The 22,773-nt window shown below is 40.6% G+C and overlaps 2 protein-coding genes across 6 annotated transcripts in view; one reads left to right on the forward strand and one right to left on the reverse strand.

Moving 5' to 3' along the window:
• Nucleotides 1–19,952, forward strand: part of znf711 (zinc finger protein 711) — a 33,494-nt gene extending 13,542 nt beyond the window's left edge. Inside the window, exons 10-11 of one of the 3 annotated variants that reach the window (XR_008386491.1) lie at nt 9,948–10,027; nt 18,940–19,043. Coding sequence is in view for 1 of the 3 variants with exons in the window: in XM_053630312.1 (XP_053486287.1) it covers nt 18,940–19,010 (71 nt within the window). In the remaining 2 variants the exon portion in view is untranslated. Of the gene's footprint in view, nt 1–9,947; nt 10,028–18,939; nt 19,044–19,168 lie in introns of those variants that run through there. The other 2 variants (XR_008386492.1, XM_053630312.1) reach the window with 2 other exon arrangements.
• On the reverse strand, nt 24–22,773 carry frmpd3 (FERM and PDZ domain containing 3). 3 transcript variants are annotated; one of them, XM_053630308.1, is made up of 13 exons: nt 22,690–22,773; nt 22,471–22,516; nt 20,482–20,586; nt 15,672–15,779; nt 12,334–12,465; nt 11,999–12,118; nt 11,753–11,889; nt 9,937–10,063; nt 9,140–9,229; nt 8,884–9,063; nt 8,658–8,793; nt 4,057–4,929; nt 341–3,343 (listed from the first exon to the last, which is right to left on the reverse strand). In XM_053630308.1, exons 4-13 carry the CDS (start codon nt 15,774–15,776, stop codon nt 588–590), a joined length of 4,656 nt encoding a protein of 1,551 aa, XP_053486283.1. In that variant the 5' UTR covers nt 15,777–15,779; nt 20,482–20,586; nt 22,471–22,516; nt 22,690–22,773; the 3' UTR covers nt 341–587. The 3 variants fall into 3 exon arrangements, with proteins under 3 accessions (XP_053486282.1, XP_053486281.1, XP_053486283.1); XM_053630307.1 differs by lacking the exons at nt 4,057–4,929; nt 22,471–22,516; nt 22,690–22,773 and having other exon boundaries at nt 24–3,343; nt 20,482–20,544; XM_053630306.1 differs by lacking the exons at nt 4,057–4,929; nt 20,482–20,586; nt 22,471–22,516; nt 22,690–22,773 and having other exon boundaries at nt 24–3,343; nt 15,672–16,269.

A 22,773-nucleotide genomic window follows, 5' to 3' on the forward strand; every position in this document is an offset into this window, starting at 1 on the left:
GCTCAAAATGTGATCTTGCGACAAGGGAATACTTAAATTTCATATCACAACAATCAAAATTGTACAAACAAGCACATCAAATAACCATCGCTTTCACTATCTAATTCACAGAATCTGCTACTTAACATTTCTCTGCAATAGTTTTGCCCCAGGCATATATTCATTTGAGATATTATTCCTCTGCAATATTTGTTTTTACATGTTAATGTATTACTGCATGTATTTTCAACATAGGAACAATTATAATGGTTGGTAAAAAAAAAAACAACAAAAAAAACCCCAACAACTTCAGTCTATTGACAATGACGACAATCGCTAATGTAAGTTTTTAGAGTGTAGCCCTGTTGATCATCCATACAGCAGAGGGCAAAGGATGGTACTATTGTTCTCTCTCTTTGGCACAAAGTGCAAGGTAGTCAGAGGTCCTTTGTCTTCCGGACAGTTAAGCAACTTAGTGCCGAAACAATTCTGTAAACGTGTCATGGAGTTGTATGTAATTTGGTAGACGTGGATGTAAAAAAAAAGAAATATAACAGATCATCCAAGAGTGTTGTACCTTACGTGATGTATTGTGCAAAAAGAATGCGTTACTTGCTGGGCAAGGTTTTGATGGAGCGAGTAAGAGAGCCCATGTTGGTGGAGGTGGGGAGACTTGCACTCTTTGTTGGCAAGCTGCAAGAATGTCCCATTGCCTCCTCGGCAGCCCGTAGAAGCAGAGTGTAGTTCACTGCAACCTCTTCTACCTTTCGTAAGAGCTGTAGCCTTTGGGTTTCAGATCGTACACCTCGGACCAACCGAATGAATGTCTGAGTTAGGCTGCACAACACCTCAAAGCTGGCTGTGACGGCACTTAACATTCGTGAAGGACTTTTCTCGACGCTCGCCACTCTTCTACACGAGGCCCTGAACTCTTTGAAGCGGACCGCAAGTTCTTGCTTGTACTCTACCAGCTTTGCTGGAGGCATTCGCGGTTCACCCTCGATCTGGGGAACGTTGGCACACTGCCGTAAAATAGAAAGCAATTCGTTAGCATCAAGTTGTGCGTTTAGGAAGCCATCGGGTAACGAGAAAGTTTTTCCCTGCAGTGTCTGCACTCGTGCCATGCTTGTTTCGAAATTGCCACAGGCCCGCAGGTCGATCTCTTGCGTTTGTGGTTCTTCCTCTTCTTCTTCTTCCTCTCCACTGCAGTCCTCAGCATCAAGTACCTGCAACGTCTTGCTGACAACGGGCATAGCTCTTGAATCTAGCTGCATCCCAGGCAAGACCTGTAGGGGAATGGAATATGAAAGTTCATCTTTTTCACTGCTCTCATCGGCAGCCTCACACTTGCGATAACAGAAGCAAAAGGAGCAACATTTTTCCCTGTCCTCATTCTCTTCACTTAAACCAAGTAGAACCTCAGTGGTTCCCTCTCGACCCTGACGAAGAAGTTCTTCGCCCTGGATAAAGAATACTCCTTTCTTTTTGGAATCTGCACTTTGAGTATGAACGGGTTCTACTGGAGTAGGAAGTCGAAGACCTGTAGCCCTAACTCTTTCCATTTCCTTCTCCAGACTTTTTGTTTTGGTTGGTTTAACCTCAGCATAAAGGGGTGTGCTGTCATTATCAATTTCCCCTATGCTATATCGTCTTTGTAGTTTTTTGTACTGCGGGGCTCCGGTGCATTCTGAATGGGAGGTGCATGTAGGTAAACAGGACGTATGTGTATCGCTGAGGTCTCTCGACTCCAGGCTTGTGGAACGGATTCGTGTGGTTTTGATCTCCAAAGATTGAGGTTGTGTAGCAGTCCCTTGAATGTGTGGAGATTTGGGTTTTGCAGGGGGAGTTTTGGAGATGGTTCTCTCTCTTCCTCTATGCTCCACCGCAGAACCTACTGGAGTGTCAGGGAGACGCATTGCCCTACACATCCTCTTACAGTCACAGCTACGTCTCTGCTCTCGTGAGATGCCAGGGACTTTCTGCACTGGGCTTGTGCGCAGTTGGCATGAACATGGAGTACCTGATGGGATGGGAGATGACCCTTGGGACAGGAACTCTCCCTGTGATGTCTTGGGCTTTAGAAGCTCCTCAAGGAACTCTAGTTCATACTGCCTCACTTTCTGGAGCTGTGCACGACGTTCGTCTGTCTCCCGACGCAGGCGGGCAGGAAACGTGGCTGAAATTAGATTTCGAATGCTTAGAAATGGAGCACTACGCTGGGATTTGGCTTTGCTGTTTGCTTGCTTCTTATATTCCGCTCCAGGAATAGTAGCCCCTTTTTCTCCACAGCTCAAATCATGTGTTGTGTTTACTAGGACTGGAACACTTTTAGTGTTTTTCTGTGGCTCAGCAAGGACTGTACATTTGGAGCTGTCTGTAGTGACCTCGGGTACATCTTTCCCTTCCGTTTTCACAGGCACGACTGGGGAGTACTTTGCTGGGGGCAGGACTTTCGGCTTAGCTAAGTTTATGTCCGCGGTCCTAACTGTGCTGTCTTTGGTGCTGGACAACTGTAGTCCTTTTGCACAGAGTCGCTCATCATCAGTGGGAGAGGATGAGTTCAACACTACCTTTTGGGTCGGTGGGTCCTTCAGTCGCAGTTGTTGCCCTGGTTCTGATCGAACTGGACATGTGCAGAACAAATCATCAACTGGCAGTAGACTCGTTGAACTTGAAGGCTTATCGGTCTCACTTGAGGCAGCCTCAGCATCGTGGCATATCTTTGTTGGGGAAATCTTGGCAGAAGCATTTTTGTCCACAGGCAAGGGAATAGGTAAGGCTTTACTGGTAGTTTCTGGTATTGCGTGGCTAGGGCTTTTCTCCATGACATTTTCAGAGATATTAGCGCTTAGCTTAGCTTCTTTAGAATATAATAATCTCTCCTCTTTCTTGACCTCAAAAGTGTCCTCCTGTTCAGGAGTTTTTAACTCCTCTCCTGTCTGTGGAGCACATTCTACAGAGCACTCTCTAGCGCTCTCTGAATCTTGTTCATTCTTTAACACATCTTCAGTTTTACCTTGCTCCATAGGAGCTCTAGAGGGTACAGTCCCTTGACTAGGACTGACCTTCAAGGGCACAGTTTTACTCAGGATCACAGACCTAGGTGGACAGCCACTACGGATTTGACCCATAGCAAAAGCCCCTCTTCCAATTGCTTGTGTTGTGCAGCCTGGAATTGTCAAAGGGAAGTCACGTCGACTAAATATGCGCTCCTTGTTAATATGGTGGGCCAAAAGGTAGGCCTGGTTTTGATGGTGCTTCATGGCAGAAACCATTTCTGACACATCGGTTAGCTCTGATGAGTTGGTCTCATGTCCAGAGTCGAGTGAAGACTCTGGAGTGATGGCTGCCAGGACAATCAACCCTGTGGGAGAACACGAACAGGACACAATCAGGGTCGTGTTTGATATACTTTGTGTTCGTAAAGTCAGGGCTAATTCTTAAATATCTAATGGAACTTGTACAAATTAGACCAGTTTTCTCAGATTGCACAGTTAAATAATGAAATTCCATGAATTTCTATCCTTACATTTAATAACTTAAAGCATTTGTATGCTTACGTATAACCAAACATCAGTGTTCATCCTGTTTCTCTGGCAGCTTTTGCTATGTCCGCCATAGGTCTAGTTACATTTTATAGCAATTAATTATTGAATTATCAAAATATGTCCACTTGTTGGTTAACTTCTGGTCAAATTTTGTTTTGATCAAACTTATGAGAGTGTGACAAGCATCAGTCTTGCATCGTAAACAGAAAGGTACCAATTTTTCTTAATTTGTTAATTTGGACAGTTAGTACTTGTAGATGGATACTAAGTGTGTACAAGATAAAATGGTATATACAGTGTGTGTATATATATACACACACACTTTATTTCTGAACTTGATTGCTTTTAGGCAAAAATGGGACTTTTTAAACATAATGCCAGTACAACCAAACTGTAGATGGTGCCATTTTGCTTTTTTTCACGTACTTTCATGTTTTAGATTTAAAAATGTTTTAAATGAAACCATAAAACCAGTAACAAGTAGTTTGTGGACATCTTGCACTTGTTAAGAAGTACTTGGTATGTCCACCTGCTGTCTGTGGAGTCTGCGGCTGCTGATGAGGGTAGTCCTCTGATGCAGCTAGTGCTTCCAGTGCCTGCAGAGTAGACACTAAAGCATCATCTAGCTCCTGAGCATGGTCTCGCACCGTCCTTGGGGCAACATTATCAATTAATGTCACAGGTACTTTCTCTTGAGTATCTACCAGAGGTGCTGCAGCTGCGGTCGCACCGGTGCTGGGGGCAGCCTTACGATTCTTTTTAGCGTCGTCCTCATCCGAGCTATTATCTCGAAACCCTGGAGGTGGTGCTGCTATTGCAGGAGGAGGAGGTTGCAGCTTCCCTCCTCCATCCTCAATTTCTTCATCCTCCTCACTTCCGGGAGGAGGAAGCGCTGTGAGATCAACAGCTCCAACTTCGCAGGAGGCACAGGCATTTAGGCATTGCAAGGCATGTTTCCCGGACGTGCCTTTCTCGGTCATCATGCCCCCAGCCTTAAGCTTTGCCTTGCAAGCATCACAGAAGAATCTCCCTGTACGCTTTGAGTTCTCCATTGTTTTAGCCCTGCCTCTGAAGCCTGAGCTGTCCTCAGTTGCGCTCTCTGGATCAGCCACTGATTCGATGCTTTTGAGGGTCGGATCGGACTTGGCACGTGAGCGATTCTGTGACTTGGATATGAAGTTCTCGTTAATATCCAGCTGCTCCTCTGCCTGCATTTGGAGCTCCTGCAGATGCTGCTGCTCTTTCAAATGTATGTGACAGAGGCCAAGGTGTTGTGACGGTGGTGGTGGTGGTGCTGATATCTTCTGTGACGCCTCTCTGGACGAACCCTCTCTCTCTTCACGCCGACTGCTACTTGACACGGCGGCCCCAGAGCGGGAATGAGGATGGGGGCTTCTGAAATCTGAAGAACAGAACCATCAGAAGAGTTGAAAAGGCAAGAGTTAAATGGTTGATGGGTGTGAGTCCAGATGGGAAAAGCAGAGGCTGAGGGAGACCACAGATATGGAGGCTGAAGAAAAGTCTTTTGAAATGTCATGTGATGTGGTCATCCTCACTAGCAGACCAGAGTAGATGGTGATGGCATCCAATGTATGGTTGAATATTATGGATGTATGCTCTTGGGTCAGAGTAATGAACAAATCCATAATGTAGTTTCAGTTTGGAACAGATAAATGGATCAAACATCCGTGGATTCGTTTGAAATGAAGATGGAAGGCTCAAGAACAGCAAGAAAAAAAATGAGTGATTCTTATGAATAATGCATGTCCCAGACAACTTAAAGAAACATAAATGTAATTTCAGGCAATATTGTATGATAACTTACTGAGGAGCATATTTTTTCCATTATTAAAGCTGCTGTAGGTAGTCACCGCTAGCTTCAAGGGTTTTTTTGTTTGTTTGTTTGTTTGTCTGTCTAGCTAGCTATGTAGCTGACGGCACAATTAAGGTTATTAACTAATGGCACCTATCTAACTATACCATGCACACTGTTACAGTTTGGAAGAGTAAAAAAAAAAACCTTCCACAGTGAAATACAGATCTTTGGTGTCCTTCATAAAATTTAACACATAAAGTGACGCATGCAATAATGGATTTTTCCTAATTTATAATTTTGGATTTTTAGCTTTTGGGCTGTTTTAAGACCATCTGATTCAAAGAGAAAATTCTTGGTGGTGCAGATCCCTAGGTCATGCAAAACACTAGTTTTCAAAACGATGACGCAATTAATGTTTGATGAAGCCTCCTTAAGAGAGAATAATGGAAAACAGCCTTTATCTTATCCCCTTTTTCACCAAACTTGCTGCTACTGTTCATGACCAAACAGTGTGCTTAAAGTCTGACTATCTAACGAGTTCCAGTGAGGATCGGTGGTGTTGAGGATCAGCTGCAGCTTTCTGTGCACTCCTCTCAGCAAGTTCTTTTTCCATGCCACCTTACAAAACAGCTTCTAGTTGTTGTTATTCAAATGATTTTCCTAAACCGACACTTTCTGAAAAATGTTAATCATCATTTGTTTATTTTACGCAGTCACCTTTGCACGTTTTCTTGAACGATGCTAATATTTATGGAGTTGAGACCGCCTGTTATCTAGAAGCAAAGCACGTCAGCAGACGTTTTCAAGCCCTTCAGATCTCTTAAGTCTCACCCTCACTGAAAAGTGGCACTGCGGTTCAGTCTTGTTTGGCTCAGATCCCTGCCCCGGTATTTTCTAGACACGTCCGTTTAATTAGGCCGTTTTGTAGCATGACCTGTTGTCAGCAATGGTGGAACTAGAGCATGCTCTCTGCTACTCTGCCATCATTATGTATACTGATCAGCCATAACATTAAAACCACTGACAGGTGACGTGAATAACATTGTTTATCTCGTTATAATGGCACCTGTCAAGGAGTGGGATATATTCGGCAGCAAGTGAACAGTCAGTTCTCGAAGTTCATGGGCAAGCATAAGGATCTGACCGTCTTTGACAAGGGCTAAATTGGGATGGATAGACGACTGGCTCGGAGCATCTCCAAAACGGCAGGTGTTGTGGGGTGTTCCCGGTATGCAGTGGTTAGTACCTACCAAAAGTGGTCCAAGGAAGGACAACTGGCGATAGGGTCACGGGTGCCCAAATCTCATTGATGAGTGTGAGGAGCAAAGGCTAGCCCGTCTAGTCCGATCCCACAGAAGAGCTATTGTAGCACAAATTGCTGAAAACGTTAATACTGGCTATGATAGAAAGGTGTCAGAACACACAGTGCATCACAGCTTGATGCATATGGAGTTGCTTAGCCAGAGACCGGGCCGAGTGTCCATGCTGACCCCTGTCCACCGCCAATTGGCATGTGAGCATCAGAACTAGACCATGGAGCAAGGGAAGAAGGTGGCCTGGTCCCATGAATCACGTTTTCTTTTACATCATGTGGACGACCGGGACTGTGTGTGCTGCTTACCTGGGGAAGAGATGGCACCAGGATGCACTATGGGAAGAAGGCGAGCCGGCAGAGGGACTGTGATGTTCTGGGCAACGTTCTGCTGGGAAACCTTAGATCCTGGCATTCATCTCGATGTTACATTGACATGCACCACCTACCTAAACATAGTCGCAAACCAAGTACACCCCTTCATGGCAGTGGTATTTCCTAATCAAAGTGGCCTCTTTCAAAGGGATAATCCACCCTGCCACACTGCAAAAAATTGTTCAGGAACGGTTTGAGGAACATGACAAAAAGTTCAAGGTGTTGACTTGGCCTCCAAATTCCCCAGATCTCAGTCCGATGGGATGTGCAGGACAAACAAGTCTGATCCATGTAGGCCCCACCTCGCAACTTACAGGACTTAAAGGATCTGCTGCTAACGTCTTGGTGCCAGATACCACAGCACACCTTCAGAGGTCTTGTGGAGTCCACGCCTCGACGGCTCAGAGCTGTTTTGGCTGCACAAGCAGACCTACATAATATTAAGCAAGTGGTTTTCATGTCATGGCTGATCAGTATAGTTTTAGTTCTTACACAAGAAATGTGGTATTCATTAAAATTCCGTTAGTTTGGGGAAAACAAGTCCTATCAGAGCGCCTGACTTTGTGTAAATATGCCTGTAAAGAGACGTACTAATGTAAACCTCAATGGATCAGTTTCATATCGAATTATTGTTGATGAGTGAGTTACTACAAGTTTAAATTACTCATTTATTCCAATAACACGCACTAATGGAAATTTTGTGAAAGCCGGTCATTTCATATTAATGGCATTAATTTAAATAAATAAGGAAATGCATACATAAAGAATGCAAGCCAACACAAATCCATAAATGAATCTATTTAGACAATGCCACTTAATTCACACATCATGACCTTTTCTGTAATTCGTCTCCAGATTTGAGGGTTTTCAGGTGCTGCTACGCTGCTATATAATATATACTTCTTTTTTTTTTTTTTTTTATTCTATAATACTACTGGCATAGACGTGAGTCAAAATAACTTCCACTTCCACCTCGGAGAAATGATTTTGCTTTTGTCGTTTGGTTCTCGTGTCACGCGTTCAGCTGTACTTCCTTTTATGGAGTTTTGTGGGCGTGACTAAATGCAAGTCAGCTGTAGCATGAACATGCTGTGCACTTTACCATGTGATTGGCATTTACTGTATCAACACAAACGTAAGTATGAAGAAAATCAGCATCATCGGTAAACCCGGCGGGCATTTTTATTTCAGTGCAGCTTACTAAACTTTTACACACAACTTCTCTTATTACTTTACAACTTTTCAACTTTTTTTTAATTAAAAGATTAGTAAATGAAGCCTATTTTCTTTCTTGCACGTCTGTTTTAGTGACGGTTATCGGGTTAGACCAGTCGTCCTTAAGGATGCTTACAGCAGCTTTAATACTCTTGGATGACAAGAAATTGAATACAATAATTGAAAGGGAAAGGCTGCTCCTCTTTAACATGTCCACATAAAGGCCCCAATCATTTTACTTTTTTGCTGGTTTAAATGATATTTTTAAAAAGATCATTTTGTAAGTAGAAAGAAAATACAGGTGGGTGAAGGTGAATATCCTGCCCTAATTTCAATCAAAAAAAAAACTAAACAAAGCAACGCACACACAAAAAAACAAAAACAAAAAACAAGGATGTGACTACTACCATACCTGCCTTGATCATATGAGACTGACCAGGTGTCCTGTAGTAGATGGTCCTTTTGGGATCCACAAACAGCTTGTAATACCCAGAAATCAAACAGGCAAAGTTTGATGCATCTGGCCACTCCATCAGCAAGACCAAGGGCTAAACAGTTAAGCAACAAATAACTCGAGTGCCTAAATATTCTAAATCCTGCAACAAAAACAAACAACTAATTTGTGTTTAGTGCCATACCTTAGCCTCAAGAATAGCCACTTCAACACGGGCTACTCCCTGGTGTTCCCGGAACAGCTGCACCTTTGCTACACGGCTGAATTCGGCCAAGACTGTCGTGAGGTTATTTTTCAGATCAATGACATGACTGATGCCATGCCTAGGTCCTACCAACAGTGTTGTGGCTGTGTGTTTTTCATCCTTGGAGACAGAAAAAGGCACGATTGTAAATATAAGAAGTGAAGATGAAGCGATTTGTTATTCGGTCCTTTCTTACCAGTCCAACCGTATGAAACAACAAGCATCCAAATGGTGGAAGGTCATTTAGCACGCGTATGTACTGTAACTTTCCTTGAAGAGGGGGCACCTGCAAACAAAAAAAACAAAAACAAAAACTAAATAATCAATGGCAATAAAACAATCACACCAGCAGGGGGCAATGTGTTTCTACTCCAACTTTACTAAAGATTCAAGTAGCATGCACTTCTCCTTTAAAATGACATATACTGCACATGTGTGTGTGTGTGTGTGTGTGTGTGTGTATATATATATATATATATATACATATGACATATGTAATATGAAATAAAATATTTAAAGTAAATACAACTTTGATCTTAAGAAATGAATCTGAACAGGCAAACGTTACAAAAAGAGAGCGTGCAAGAGTTGTCTCGAGGCTGTGTTTCTGACGAGCGTTTGAACATCGTTAAGGATGAAAGTAAAAGCGTGTCTTTGAATCAAATCTTCAGGCCTTGTACTCAAAACGCGAGTTCTGCACGAGCTTAATGGAATGCTAATAAATATTTTATCCAAATCCGCTGAATGAATTGGTTTCATCTACAAAGCTAGGCTCTTAAATATAACATAAACTTGATTGCAGGGTGAAAAATGTAAATTTGTACAGGTATATGTAACTGTCAATACTGGTGCCTTTTCAGTAGATAAACGTGGTTTATCTCATCTCTGAAGGACATCATGGTTTCAGTAATACTAATATCACATTTAATGTACATTTTCATGAGGGCTAAACATGCTTAAATGTTCGTGTTACTGTCTTTTCACATTCGGCACCTTGTTGCCAGCAGGTGGAGGGTGCTGATAAGTCTTGAGAAGTTGGGAAAGGGTCTTGCAGACGTTCTTCTCCTTGACAGTTGGCAACAAGGTAAGAGGAAGGAAAGGTTCCAAACCCCATTCTTTCCTGGAAAAAGAAAAGGCAAGGCAGTTGAGCTGTCATGGCTTTCACGAACATGTATTTTTGGAAACGCTGTGTTCTTTAAAAGTGGCATGTTGGCACAGCAGGTAGCATTGCCACCTCACAGCTTCAGGGTCCACAGTTTTATTCTGTGAGGAGCTTTGCATGCTCTCCCTGTGTCCAAAAACATGCCAGCAGGTGGATTAGCTACTCTAAATTTCCCCTACACTCTCAGAAAAAGGGTACGAAACTACCTTTTGTAGTCACTAAGCAACCCGTGCATGTAGTGTACTTTCAGTGCAGCACTCCAAAAATGAATTATGGTCCATACCTTAAAGTATTTTTAAAGGTACACTTTATGCACATCTCCAGGTGAAAAATACATATTAAAGGTACAAAATATGTACTGATGAGGGTACCCTAACATCCATCCATCCAACCATCCATCCATGTAGTTTTGCTGTACTGCTTATCATGCGCAGGGTTGCAGGGAGCTTTGAGCCTATCTCAGGGGACACCCTGGACGGTCCATCACTGGGCACACACACACACACATTCACACACTATGAACAATTTAGATATGCAAGTCAGACAGTGTCTTTGGTCTGCGGGGAGAAAACCCCCGAAGCACAGGGAGAACAAGCCAACTCCGTGCACACAAGAGCGGAGGCGGGGATCAAACCACCGACCCCGGAGGTGCGAAGCAAAAGTGCTAAGCCCCCAGTACCACAACAGCAACAAGGAGATATTTTTCTGAGAATGTACAGTGCTGTGAAAAAAGTATTTGCCTGATTTCTTCCGTTTTTGTGTACGTCTCATACTAAATAGTTTTAGATATTCAAACGAAATACAACATAATATAAAGGCAACCTGAGTAAACACACAATACAGTTTTTATTTGTTTATTTTTTGTACTGAAGCAAAAAAAAAAAAAAAGTTATCCAACACGTGTCATCCATTTGCCCCTTTAAAATTAAAATCTGGTTGTGGTAACTTTAGCAGCAATAACTGCAACCAAACGCTTCAGATAACTGCAGATCAGTCTTTCACTTACTTCTAGGACTTACTCCTTTGGATCATTTCATTGTCTTACTGCAGAACGCAGTCGCGCAGTCGGACATTCTCATTTAGGATTTTCTGGTAGAGAGCGGAATTCATGTTTCTCTCAATTATTGCAAGTTGCCCAGACCCTGAAGCAGCAAAGCATCCCCACACCATCACACCTCCACCACCATGCTTGACCGTAGGTATGATGATCTTTTTGTGGAATTCACTGTTTGGTTTGGAGTCCCACAGCCCTTGAGATAGCTTTGTAACCCTTCCCAGACTGATTTATTTCAATCACCTTCTTCCTCATCGTTTCTGGAATTTCTTTCAACTTTGCCATAGTGTGTTACTGGGTAAGACCTTTTAACCAACTTAACCAACATGCTGTTAAAAAGTTCTATTTAAGCGTTGATTTGATTGAACGGGGTTTGCAGTAATCAGTCCTGGTCTCGTCTAGTCCAGCCGAACCACATCATGAATGCAGTTTCATAGATTTGAGGAATTAGTAACTATGGGTGCAAATACATTTTCACACAGGCCCAGTTGGTATTGGATAACTTTTTTTGCTTCAATAATTACATGATCATTTATAAACTGTATGTTCTGTCATTCACGATGAATATTACTCGAGTTTGATTCAGGACTTACTCCACATGCTTGAGGGAGATCTTCTGATTCGGTCTCGCTACTGACACTGTGATGTAAATGTGGAGGGCTGCCAGCTTAAGTGTTACATCAGACTTCCAGTCCATTCCAAATCGTTCCTTGATGACATCATTGCGACTCTGTTCAATATTATACGTGAGACGTTTTAGACAAACGGTATCCCCCCCCCCCAAAAAGAAAACATATCAAAGTATAATTATTTCTTGTTAAGTAGTAAAGGACCTCAACCTGTATGTACAGGTACTCAAATGCAGCAGGATCCCTCCTCAATAAGTCAGCAGGGTCTTTGGGGAAGAAGCAGATCCGGAATAGACAACGCATCCCCTGGAAATAGGTTCTATGTACCACCTGAAGTAATAGAACAAAATGCATCGTCTAGAACACAAAAATCTAGATCTTTCTGTATTAGCGATATGAAGTAAAAGAGTCTTCCTGCTCAACTACGGAATATTTAATAAATGGTCAAATAGTTATTTTATTAGTTGTGAGTAAAGAGTAACGCAGATGACCGAAGGGAAGAAAGTGTGAAAGGCATGACATTTCCGACACAAAGGCAGACTCACATGAGAGAGAGGTTGGGTTTCCTGCAGCAGGTGCAGTCTCTGTTTGTGCTCGAGTCCTCCAGACTCCAGAACCAGAGCAAAATGCTCGATGTAGCGTAGAGAGAGGCGGTCTTGTAGTGAGGATATGACATCCTGTCACAAGGCACGAAGAAATAGTCACTGTTTTATTGACTTTTTAATCTTGCCTAGGCCTGCACCGATCATGCAGAGAGCCAGTTGAACAAACACGGTAGTAAAGATGTAGTCAGTCTTCACACAGTGAGTGTCAGACTTGCAGCGCCCTCCACTCATATTGGCATTCTTGATAAATATGAGCAGAGAAGGCTGTGAGAAATTGTCTTTATTGTTTAAGCTTTTGATCTTTTGTTCAGAAAATTCACAAGAATACTCTGCTGTCGTGAATATCAAACAATTTCAAACACAACACAGGTTTCTCCAAAAAAAAAAAAAAAAAAAAAAAAAAAACCTGTGTTAAATATAGGTGTACAATAATTATTGGCACCCCGTGACTTCATATGAGAGAATTATATTTGAAGTATTCCTATTGATATTTTACATTTTTTTTAGGACACCTGGGTGACTAGGAACAGGAAATTGTTCAATCATGACTTCCTGTTTCACAGGGGTATAAATATGAGGTAGCACATAGGCCAGATTCCCTTAGTCATTCATAACAATGGGTAAGATGAAGGAATATAGCTGTGATGTGCGGCAAAATGTTGTTGAGCTTCACAAAATGGGGCGTGTCTATAAGAAGATAGCACAAGCATTGAAAATGCCCGTTTCCACCATCAGGGCAATGATTAAGAAGTTCCAGTCAACTGGAAATGTTATGAATCGAGCTGGAATTGGACGTGTGTCTATATCGTCTCAACACACTGTGAAGAAGACGGTTCGAGTGGACAAAAAATCTCCAAGGATCACAGCTGGAGAATTGCAGAAGTTAGTCGTGTCTTGGGGTCAGAAAGTCTCCAAAACTACAATCCGAAGTCACCTACATCACCACAAGCTGTTTGGAAGGGTTTCAAGAAAAAAGCCTCTACTCTCATCCAAAAACAAACTCGAGCGTCTTCAGTTTGTCAGACTCTACTGGAACTTCAAATGGGATCGGGTTCTATGGTCAGATGAAACCAAAATAGAGCTTTTTGGTAATAAACACCAGAGGTGGTTTTGGTACACAGAGAGGTAGTCATATGGAAAAGTACCTCATGCCCACGGTTAAATATGGAGGTGGATCTTTAATGTTTTGCGGCTGTTTTTCTGCCAGAGGACCTGGACATTTTGTTAGGATACATGGCATCATGGACTCTATCAAATATGAACAGATGTTAAATGAAAACCTGACTGCTTCTGCCAGAAAGCTTCAAATGGGCCGTGGTTGGATCTTCCAGCAGGACAATGATCCAAAACATACATCAAAATCAACACAAAAATGGTTTACTGACCACAAAATCAAGGTCCTGCCATGACCATCCCAGTCCCCTGACCTGATCCCCATAGAAAACCTGTGGGGTGAACTGAAGAGGAGAGTCCACCAGCATGGACTTCGAAATGTGAAGGATCTGGAGAGATTCTGTATGGAGGAACGGTCTCAGATCCCTTGCCATGTATTCTCCAACCTCATCAGGCATTATAGGAGAAGACTCAGAGCTGTTATCTTGGCAAAGTGAGGTCGCACAAAGTATCAACTAAATGTGTGCCAAGAATTGTTGCACACCTATATTTAACGAAGAGATTTTTTTCCTGATAAACCCATGTTGTCTTTGCAATTGTTTGATATCCATGACAGCAGAGATTTTTTGTGTTTTTTTTTTTTTTCTTTCCTTTTCACAGCCTTCTTTGCTCATATTTCCCAAGGGTGCCGATATTCGTGGAGGGCACTGTAGATCAAGTTATTGGATAGCTACCGTGCCATACAGAAATAGATATCCACCTAATCAATTCGGTTCGCGATCAGATAACAGGTGCTCCTGCGCCACAGTCAGAATTGAACTTTTAAATACGAGCAATTTGCATGTAAGCAGACATTAAAAGCCTATTACTTTGCTCGTGATTGAGATCCATGCAAAAGAAAACACATTTCATGTCTAATCGAAAGCGTCAAAATATTCACCATGTGAAATGTTTTCCAGTCCACCACACAGATCTAGTGTAAAATATGGAGGCAGAAATGTGTATGTATCTAGTAAACATCTTTGGCATTTACTCCACTAACGCAACAGTGGAATCGATTAAACCGAGTTGAGCATTCATTTTTAGAAACAGATCTGTTGGCTCTCAGCATCTCATGGCTGCGCTTGGTAAAAGAAGATAGAATATAAATGAGGGAATGTCTTGTATGCAAACACTGCATCCTCAGTGCTCCTGAGCACTTCCTGCTGAGGCTTATGCAGAGTTGCTTTGCTCTTACAGATCTCATCATGGATCCATATTAATGTCGAGCAAATAATTACACACGTGCTTGGGTGGACTTTTGTCCACAGCATATCATTTCAGCTCTAATCACGCATTTACTGATACATACAGGTCTGCTAAAGCAGCATTCTCCCCCTCAAATTAGGATCATCTGTTTTGGTAATATTGACTGAAGGCTAAATCAATGAAAATGCTATTGGGTTCACTCACTGGAATTGAATTTTGCCTAATTGAGCATCACATCTAAACATTCACCTCTGTGTGTTTTCCTAAAGGCAAATGTTTATTGCTTGTTAGCTATTGCATTATACAACAATTAATTGAATGTGAATTTTGTTGCCTTGATGACATTTTTGTCTTTATTTATTAACCATTTATTTATTTATTTATTTTCAATTCACAGTTTATTTGAAACTAATCTGGAACCATTACAGACAGATGCAAGGCTTTTATTCTTATTCTAAGATGGAGGTCTATATCTAATCTCTCCCTTTTTGTTTTAAGAAAGGATTTTGAAATATCCAATAATGTAGCCTAGTGAGTCAGCTATGAGATGTCTGTGTCCTCCTGATGTGTCAGTTGAAAGACACTAATGGGTTGGGTTTTTTTTTCTTCCTTACTTTCAGTCGTGTGTCATTGACGAGACTGATTCGGTTAAATACCGGTAATTAATTGCGTTACTATGCCGAGAATTAGGCGCATGGTGAATTTAATGCGTTTGAGATTTTTTAGTTCAGAAACGCTGGATGTAAACGCTGTGCTATTCATCATGTGTCATCTATGAAGCTCTGGCACATTATAGCAGCTCAGAGTTTCTCTTTATGTAGCCTGGTATGGCATTAATCATCAATCACACACACTGAATGCCCTGATGGTAACAAAAAGCAGCTTTGAAACCTGATGTAGTCCAGAAACACACTCACCCTGACTGTGGTACGGCTGTCAAAAGTAAAGGACTTGATTTGCCCATTCTCCAGGAACACCTTCAACACATTGGGTATGAGTAGCAACGAGTCGTCCTTAAGCATGGTCTGACAGAGAGCAGGAAAAAATAGAAAGAAAGGAGAAATTGTTTTTGTTGTTGTTGTTGTTGTTGTTTTTAACAAACGCTTGGTAGTTGGTGACTCCTGGACCAGAGAGGCTTTTTGCATAAACAATATCACATAAAGTACTTTATATGCTCAGTGAGGATATTACATATGTGGTAAGGGAGGGGGGGAAATAAAAAGGTTATGAGGATTATAACTTGGGAATGAGAAGGGAGAAGAACACAATCTCCAATCTGACAAGAGTTAAAAGGACAAGGACAAGGTCTGGAGATGCAAATTCATTAAAGCAGTGATGCCAGAATGAGGACAAAACAATACTTTCGGAGTCTACGGGAGTACACTCTGTAACAATCAAAGAGCAATTTATTTAATTTCTACAGTGCATCTTTTTACTATGGACGCACATTCGGACACCGGTTCTGGATTTATTCATGCTGAAGACTTCTGGTTCAAGTTTATTTCTGTTTCCACGACTTCCACATCAATATTACAAAAAGAACCTCCTGAATGGGATATATATATATATATATATATATCTGTAGATTGATAGTTAGATAGATATAGATATTGTGTGTGTGTGTATGTGTGTGTGTGTGTGTATATATGTGTGTATATATATATATATATATATATATATATATATATATATATATATATATGTATGTATATGTATGTGTGTATATATATATATATATATATATATATATATATATATATATATATGTATATGTGTGTGTGTGTGTTATATATATATATATATATATATATATATATATATATATATATATATATATATATATATATTACACACACATACATATATATATATATATATATATATATACATATATATATATATATATATATATATATATATATATATATATATATATATATATATATATATATATATATATATATAGCAGTGCTGAGGGCTGTTAATATGGATGTTAACCAGTTCACTTTTCATGAGCAAACAGAATGCGGTTGTGATAATAAACTTTATGTGAAGTGTAATGACACTGGGACATAGTATAAGTTTCTTGTAACAAATGTCAAAGAACTGTTTAAAATAGTTTCAAATAAAATTTCCTCCCCTACACCTTGGGGCTATAAGGTTAATATATAATTAAATGCAAAGTCAAAATTCTCTGTATAACACTTTCTACTCGGGTGATCTATAATAAAGCATCATACACATTATTATACAGTGCGTGTATTCCAATAATATTGGCACCCTTGGTAAATATGAGCAAAGAAGGCTGTGAAAAATTGTCTTTACTGTTTAACCTTTTGATCTTCTGTTCAAAAAATACATCACAAAAATACTCTGCTGTCAATGAGCTCAAACAATTGCAAACACAACATATAAAAATATATAATAAAGAAAAAAATCTTTGTTAAATATAGGTGTGCAACAATTATTGGCACCCGTATGAATTCATATGAATAAATATATCTGAAGTGCATTCCCACTGATATTTTACATTTGTTTTAGTACACCTGGGTGAGACGGAAAAGGAAATTGTTCAACCATGACTTCCTGTTTCACAGGGGTATAAATATGAGGTAACACATAGGCCAAATTCCCTTAGTCAGTCATAACAATGGGTAAGACCGAGGCATATAGTTGTGATGTGCGGCAAACGGTTGTTGGGCTTCAAAAAATTGGAAGTGGCTATAAGAAAATGGCACTAGCATTGAAATTTGAAGGATCTGGAGAGATTCTGTATGGAGGAACGGTCTCAGATCCCTTACCATGTATACTCCAACCTCATCAGGCATTGTAGAAGAAGGCTCGGAGATGTTATCTTACCAAAGTTAGGCAGCAAAAAGTATTGACTAAAAGGGTACCAATAATTGTGGCACATGTATGTTTAACAAAGATATATATTTTTTTTGATAAATCTGTGTTTTGTTTGCAATTGCTTGATATCCATGAGAGCAGAGTATTGTTGTGATTTTTTTTTTTAATTTACCAAGGGTGTCGATATTAGTGGAGGGCACTGTATATCATTACAGTACACATATTATTAAAAAATATATATATATGAAGATGCATTATATATGTTTTGGCTCATGAGCAGATCCTTTCTTTCTCCACAATTTAGCCTTTACATCGCGTTGGTACAGGTTAATACTGGTTTCAGAACGTTCTGTGGCTCATCTCTGTATTTCTTTCCGAATTCCAATCTGGCTTTCCGATTCTTGCTGCAGATGAGTGGTTTGCATGATGTATAGCAAAAACAAAAGAACACTTTCGGTGCCAATAGTTCCAGTACTTTCAGAGGGGACTGTAGGTTTGTTTAGAAAAAAAATCAGTCTGTAACTAAACAAAATACACTAAGCAAACAGGTGATGAATTTCCTTAGTATTGGCAATAGAAGTAGTGTTTATAACATTTCACATTATGTTAAGAATTTATAAGGTAGCTCATTAATGCGTTAAGCTTTTGAGGCTAATTTATTCATGCAAATGTAATTCAACGGCTCAATGAGATGCGAAATTTGTTTTATATGTAGGTACCATGTATACGTATATACAGAACTAACTATACAATACATACAGGTGACAAATTAAAGGAAAAACCGGCATAAAGTGCGTTAGAAAGCTGTTGGGCCACTATGAGGTGCCAGAACATCTCCAAGGTGCCTTGGTATCGATTCTACAAGTCTCTGGAACTGTACTGGTGAGATAAACACCATTCTTCCAGTAGATTTTCCCATCAGTTGGGATTTTTTGGTCATAGTGGTATAGAGCGCTGTCTAACTTTTTGCTCCAAAATCTCCCATACCATAGGTGTTTGTTTGGGTTGAGATCTGGTGACTGAGATTGATTTACTAGCGTATGATTTACATTATTTTCATACTCCTCACGGCATTCATTGACCCTCATGCCCTGTGGCTGAGGGTGGAGTCATCCTTGAAGAGACCACTACTATGAGGATAGATAGGATCAAGATGATCAGTTAGACGACTAGCTAGGACAGTTAGAGATTGTTATCTCTTTAACCACATGAAGCTTTGACGCTCTGGATTGCCGAGTTGAGATTTTCAATTTTCTTCCTCATTTTTTAAAAAGTTTTCTTCCTTTTGGTCTGCTTCTTCATTGCTGCCTTCTTTTCACATTTAATTCTGTTAAGGTGCCTGGTATTGGTCGCCTGTCGACGTGACCGGGCCACCATCATACAGCAGATCTGCAAGGGTCATCTGATGAATGCAGGTGATGGAAGCAGGTGAGCTGATTCCTACTAACACTACAGGACTCGAGAGCATCAAAATGAACTGATGAGAAAAGTGAGGATTGTAAGATGAAATGATGTGAATATGAAGCCTGACCGACTCCTTTATAGTTTCTTTGTTTTCTAACAGAAAGGACTTCTGGCAAGTCTGCCATTTTCCAATTGCTCAAGATGGACTGAAATGATTTGGGAGGCTCAGGTGAGGTGGTTTGATCTTTACCGATTTGGGCCCTCTAGGCCTGATCAGCGAGCTTCTTCTTCCAGGAGAGCTGCACACCCCTCCCATTCTTCCTCTTTTTTAATATGGTGTTCGCAGCACCCCGAGGGTGTTGTGTTCACTCTTCCTTGCTCGCAAGGCAGATATGAGACTGTATAGAACATAACCCATGGAAGGAAGGAAATGTTAACATGGGCACTTATCGACCCATGTCCATGTCCAGCTAGAGGGGATGGCAGCTTTAGCGCAAATGAAAAGCTACAAATGAATGGACTCCTAGAAACAACATTAGGTGTTATTGGAAAACTAAGTCGTGGCTGGATGCAGTGCTTCTCTATTCATCATCTAATTACACCTAATATGGTTCTGGTGTAGAACCGTTACCATACTGGGATTTTCTTGAGCATAGTCCATCAATTTGCATCTTTTGTTACAGTTTTTCCTCTTTACCCATTTTGCCCTTATAATTCCATTGTTTAATTAATAGACATCACAAGCCGCTGCTCAATTTTGGTGCCAGGTACATTAAAGGTGTGGTGAACGTTTTGTGTCAGTTTGGTCTCATTTCACCTTCTGGACAACAGAAGGAAGGTACACGTTTTTTATTCATGAATTAGTATAATCTCCCTGTCTGGCTTCAGTCCTAATCTATTTGGATGGAATTTGTGTAGAGCAACTCTGGAACCACACCCTAATCCAAGCCATTTCCAAAGCCTAAGTTTGAATGTAACCTGAAGAAAATATCCTCTGTGTTTACTTCAAGCTATGAACTGTGAGAGCTCACAGTCAAAGGTGCACTTAGGTGAGAATGAGTAAGTCAAGACAGCTTAGAGGGTATAGCTTGTATATCATTTCCCTTATCACCTCAGTATGGTGGAATGGGTGTACGCTGAGACGGAATTTATGCTTGGTCCCCTGGATAATGGGATCTATTGTATGATGCAATGGGATGAGGAGGGTCTGAAATGACAGCAGAGTGGCACCATGAAGGCCACCCACTGAGGAACGTATTAACATTCAAATTTGAATAATTCTGCCAAGGGCCACATGACAGTCATAACTAGTCAATGTACAAAACTGATGGTCGCTTTCTTTGGTGTTCCCCAGTATCCCATTGCTGTGTTACTTGTAAATATTGTATGATTCTCATTTCAGAAACCACCCCAAGCACATTACCACTGATATGAATTGAGGAAAAGATGAGCGTGACAGGCAGCAGGACATACTGAGTCTGGGTCACTGATGGACACTTGCTCAGAAAAGCGCACTTTGGGGGGATTGGTTCGCAGGCGAGCTTTCTTGGCTGCACTTATGAAGGCGGATTTAGGCGACTAAGGGAACAAAACAAGACAGAGAGAGAGAGAAAAAGAAGTGAATTACTTCATTTCATGTGATCATAAAGATTTTTACATAAAGCATTGTGTGCGATTTTAATTTGTAAGATGTTCTCTGGACAGCAGAGGACCGTAACAGCATGCAACGTTCATGTTACACGAGTAACTTTGAACAAATTCTACTTTTACTCCAGTAACACTTATACTAATACCAGTGACACACAATGTGACAAGTGAGCATTTTCATTATCCTTTCGTTAAACGTGTATAGAGACGTTACAAAGATATAGCAGAGATTCTTGGCGTCTCTGGTGAATGTTAGCTTGCTGTGCTAATCTGCCAACAGAGCTAGTATGAAGCCTAGCATCTAACGTGTAAATCAAACAACCAAGTCAAATCAGTTTTCACACCGATTTGTGGATTATTTAATTTGGGTTTAACCAGTTAGCTTTAAACGCTATGTAGCTACTATCTTTTCTCATCAGAACTTTTATAAACAAACAAACCAACCACTTGTCTAGTGCATGGCCACAACCAACAACAGTAACGGTCGCGCCATGACTGCAAGAGACAAACTACAAACGACCCAAGGGACTTATCGCATGCTAGTTTGAACATAAGGTAAAGTAGTATAGAGAAAAAAGTATCCCGAATGCCTCAGCATTCCCAGTATTAAAAACATTGTGTACTAGCATTAACGATGACAACGTTAGCTAGCAAAGAATGCTATGCATATTTTTTTCTTCACAGACAGGTGTTCTTTATATGATATTATACATATGTTTATGCATTTATTTGTCATTTTTATCTATATTTATTTACACTGATTGGTTTTGATCTCATCAACATCATCATCATCATCATCATCATTGCATGTTTACAAATGTGAAACCGAGCCTTATTTCAAGTAATACGCTACTTAAATTGTTTTTCACTAGACACTTTCGCACCTACTCTAGTAGTTATTCCAATTACTACTTATACTTTCACTCAAACGCACCTATTATGGTTTTGAAACGTGCCTCCTTGTGTTTTAAAGGTCTCATACAATAGATTTAAAACACTTTAACGTGCTCATAATTTAAATCGCAGCATATCCTTGTTTGCCCCAGTGTCAAAAAAACGACCCTTTCGATGATCCGTTCTAAAGGATTCGTTCTAAACTCCTCCTTTCAGAAAGCATACTCTGCTCTGATTGGTCAGATGTCCTAGTCTGTTGTGATTGGTCTACCGCTGTCAGGGTGTCGAAAAGGAAACGCCCGCTACCGTAACGAGTTTCAGCTACGTCTGAGTAAAATGAAGACCAGCGGCGGGGCTTTTTGTTACAAACGTGCGTTGGTTGGTACAGGAAGTAAAGTCTGGAATCACTAACGACTCGATTCAGCTGTTCAGAATCACTTCCTTCTTTTGGGAGTCGATGACTCTGTTTGTCGTGCGCTTTGATTTTTGAAACTTTGCCGACTTTTTACATTCATAAACAGTGACATAACACGCTACACGGAAGGTAATATTTGAAAAACCATAATAGGTGCACTTTAAGTGTTATTATTTTTCGAAACGTAATGGAGCGTTCTCACGAAGATCTTTGGCTAACGGTCATATGAAACAAATCGCAATTCTGCTTAAAAAAAAAAAAAAAAAATTCACATTAACGTTTCATTACATGCATGAATGCACAAGACTCCATAATTAGGCAAAGATGGCAATTCATGATGTTATTGTATTGTACATAGAGCAGTCCGCCCCTCCCCCCCCCCGCCCCCAAATTACAGATAAATAAAGTAATTCCAAATAATGTCTGAAGAGATGGCTTAGCAATAAAAGTCACTGTTGTGTGAAAAAAACATATTGTATCATAGATGAAATGGATGATGCTGTCACCTGTAGAGGCTGTAACACAGTGAGAAAAATTGAATCGTTGCAATTCCTGTAAAGAGAGAGATAGGAGGAAGTCAGTGAGGGGCAATAAATCAAAATGAACCTAGCTGAAATAAACTATCTTGTCTGATGCAGACACAGAGAATATGCAATGCATAAAACATAGTCAGTTATGTATCATGACAGTGCCCTTCCATGTTTGGTGACAATAAAGGATGTTACCTTACAAGGTCTATGACTCTCTCCCTGGGTGCGTCACTGACGTTCTCCTCGTTGATGACTAGGATCTGATCGCCAGCAAAAAGC

The sequence above is a fragment of the Ictalurus furcatus genome, chromosome 8 (genome assembly GCF_023375685.1).
Source record: "Ictalurus furcatus strain D&B chromosome 8, Billie_1.0, whole genome shotgun sequence".
Classification (NCBI taxonomy): domain Eukaryota; kingdom Metazoa; phylum Chordata; class Actinopteri; order Siluriformes; family Ictaluridae; genus Ictalurus; species Ictalurus furcatus.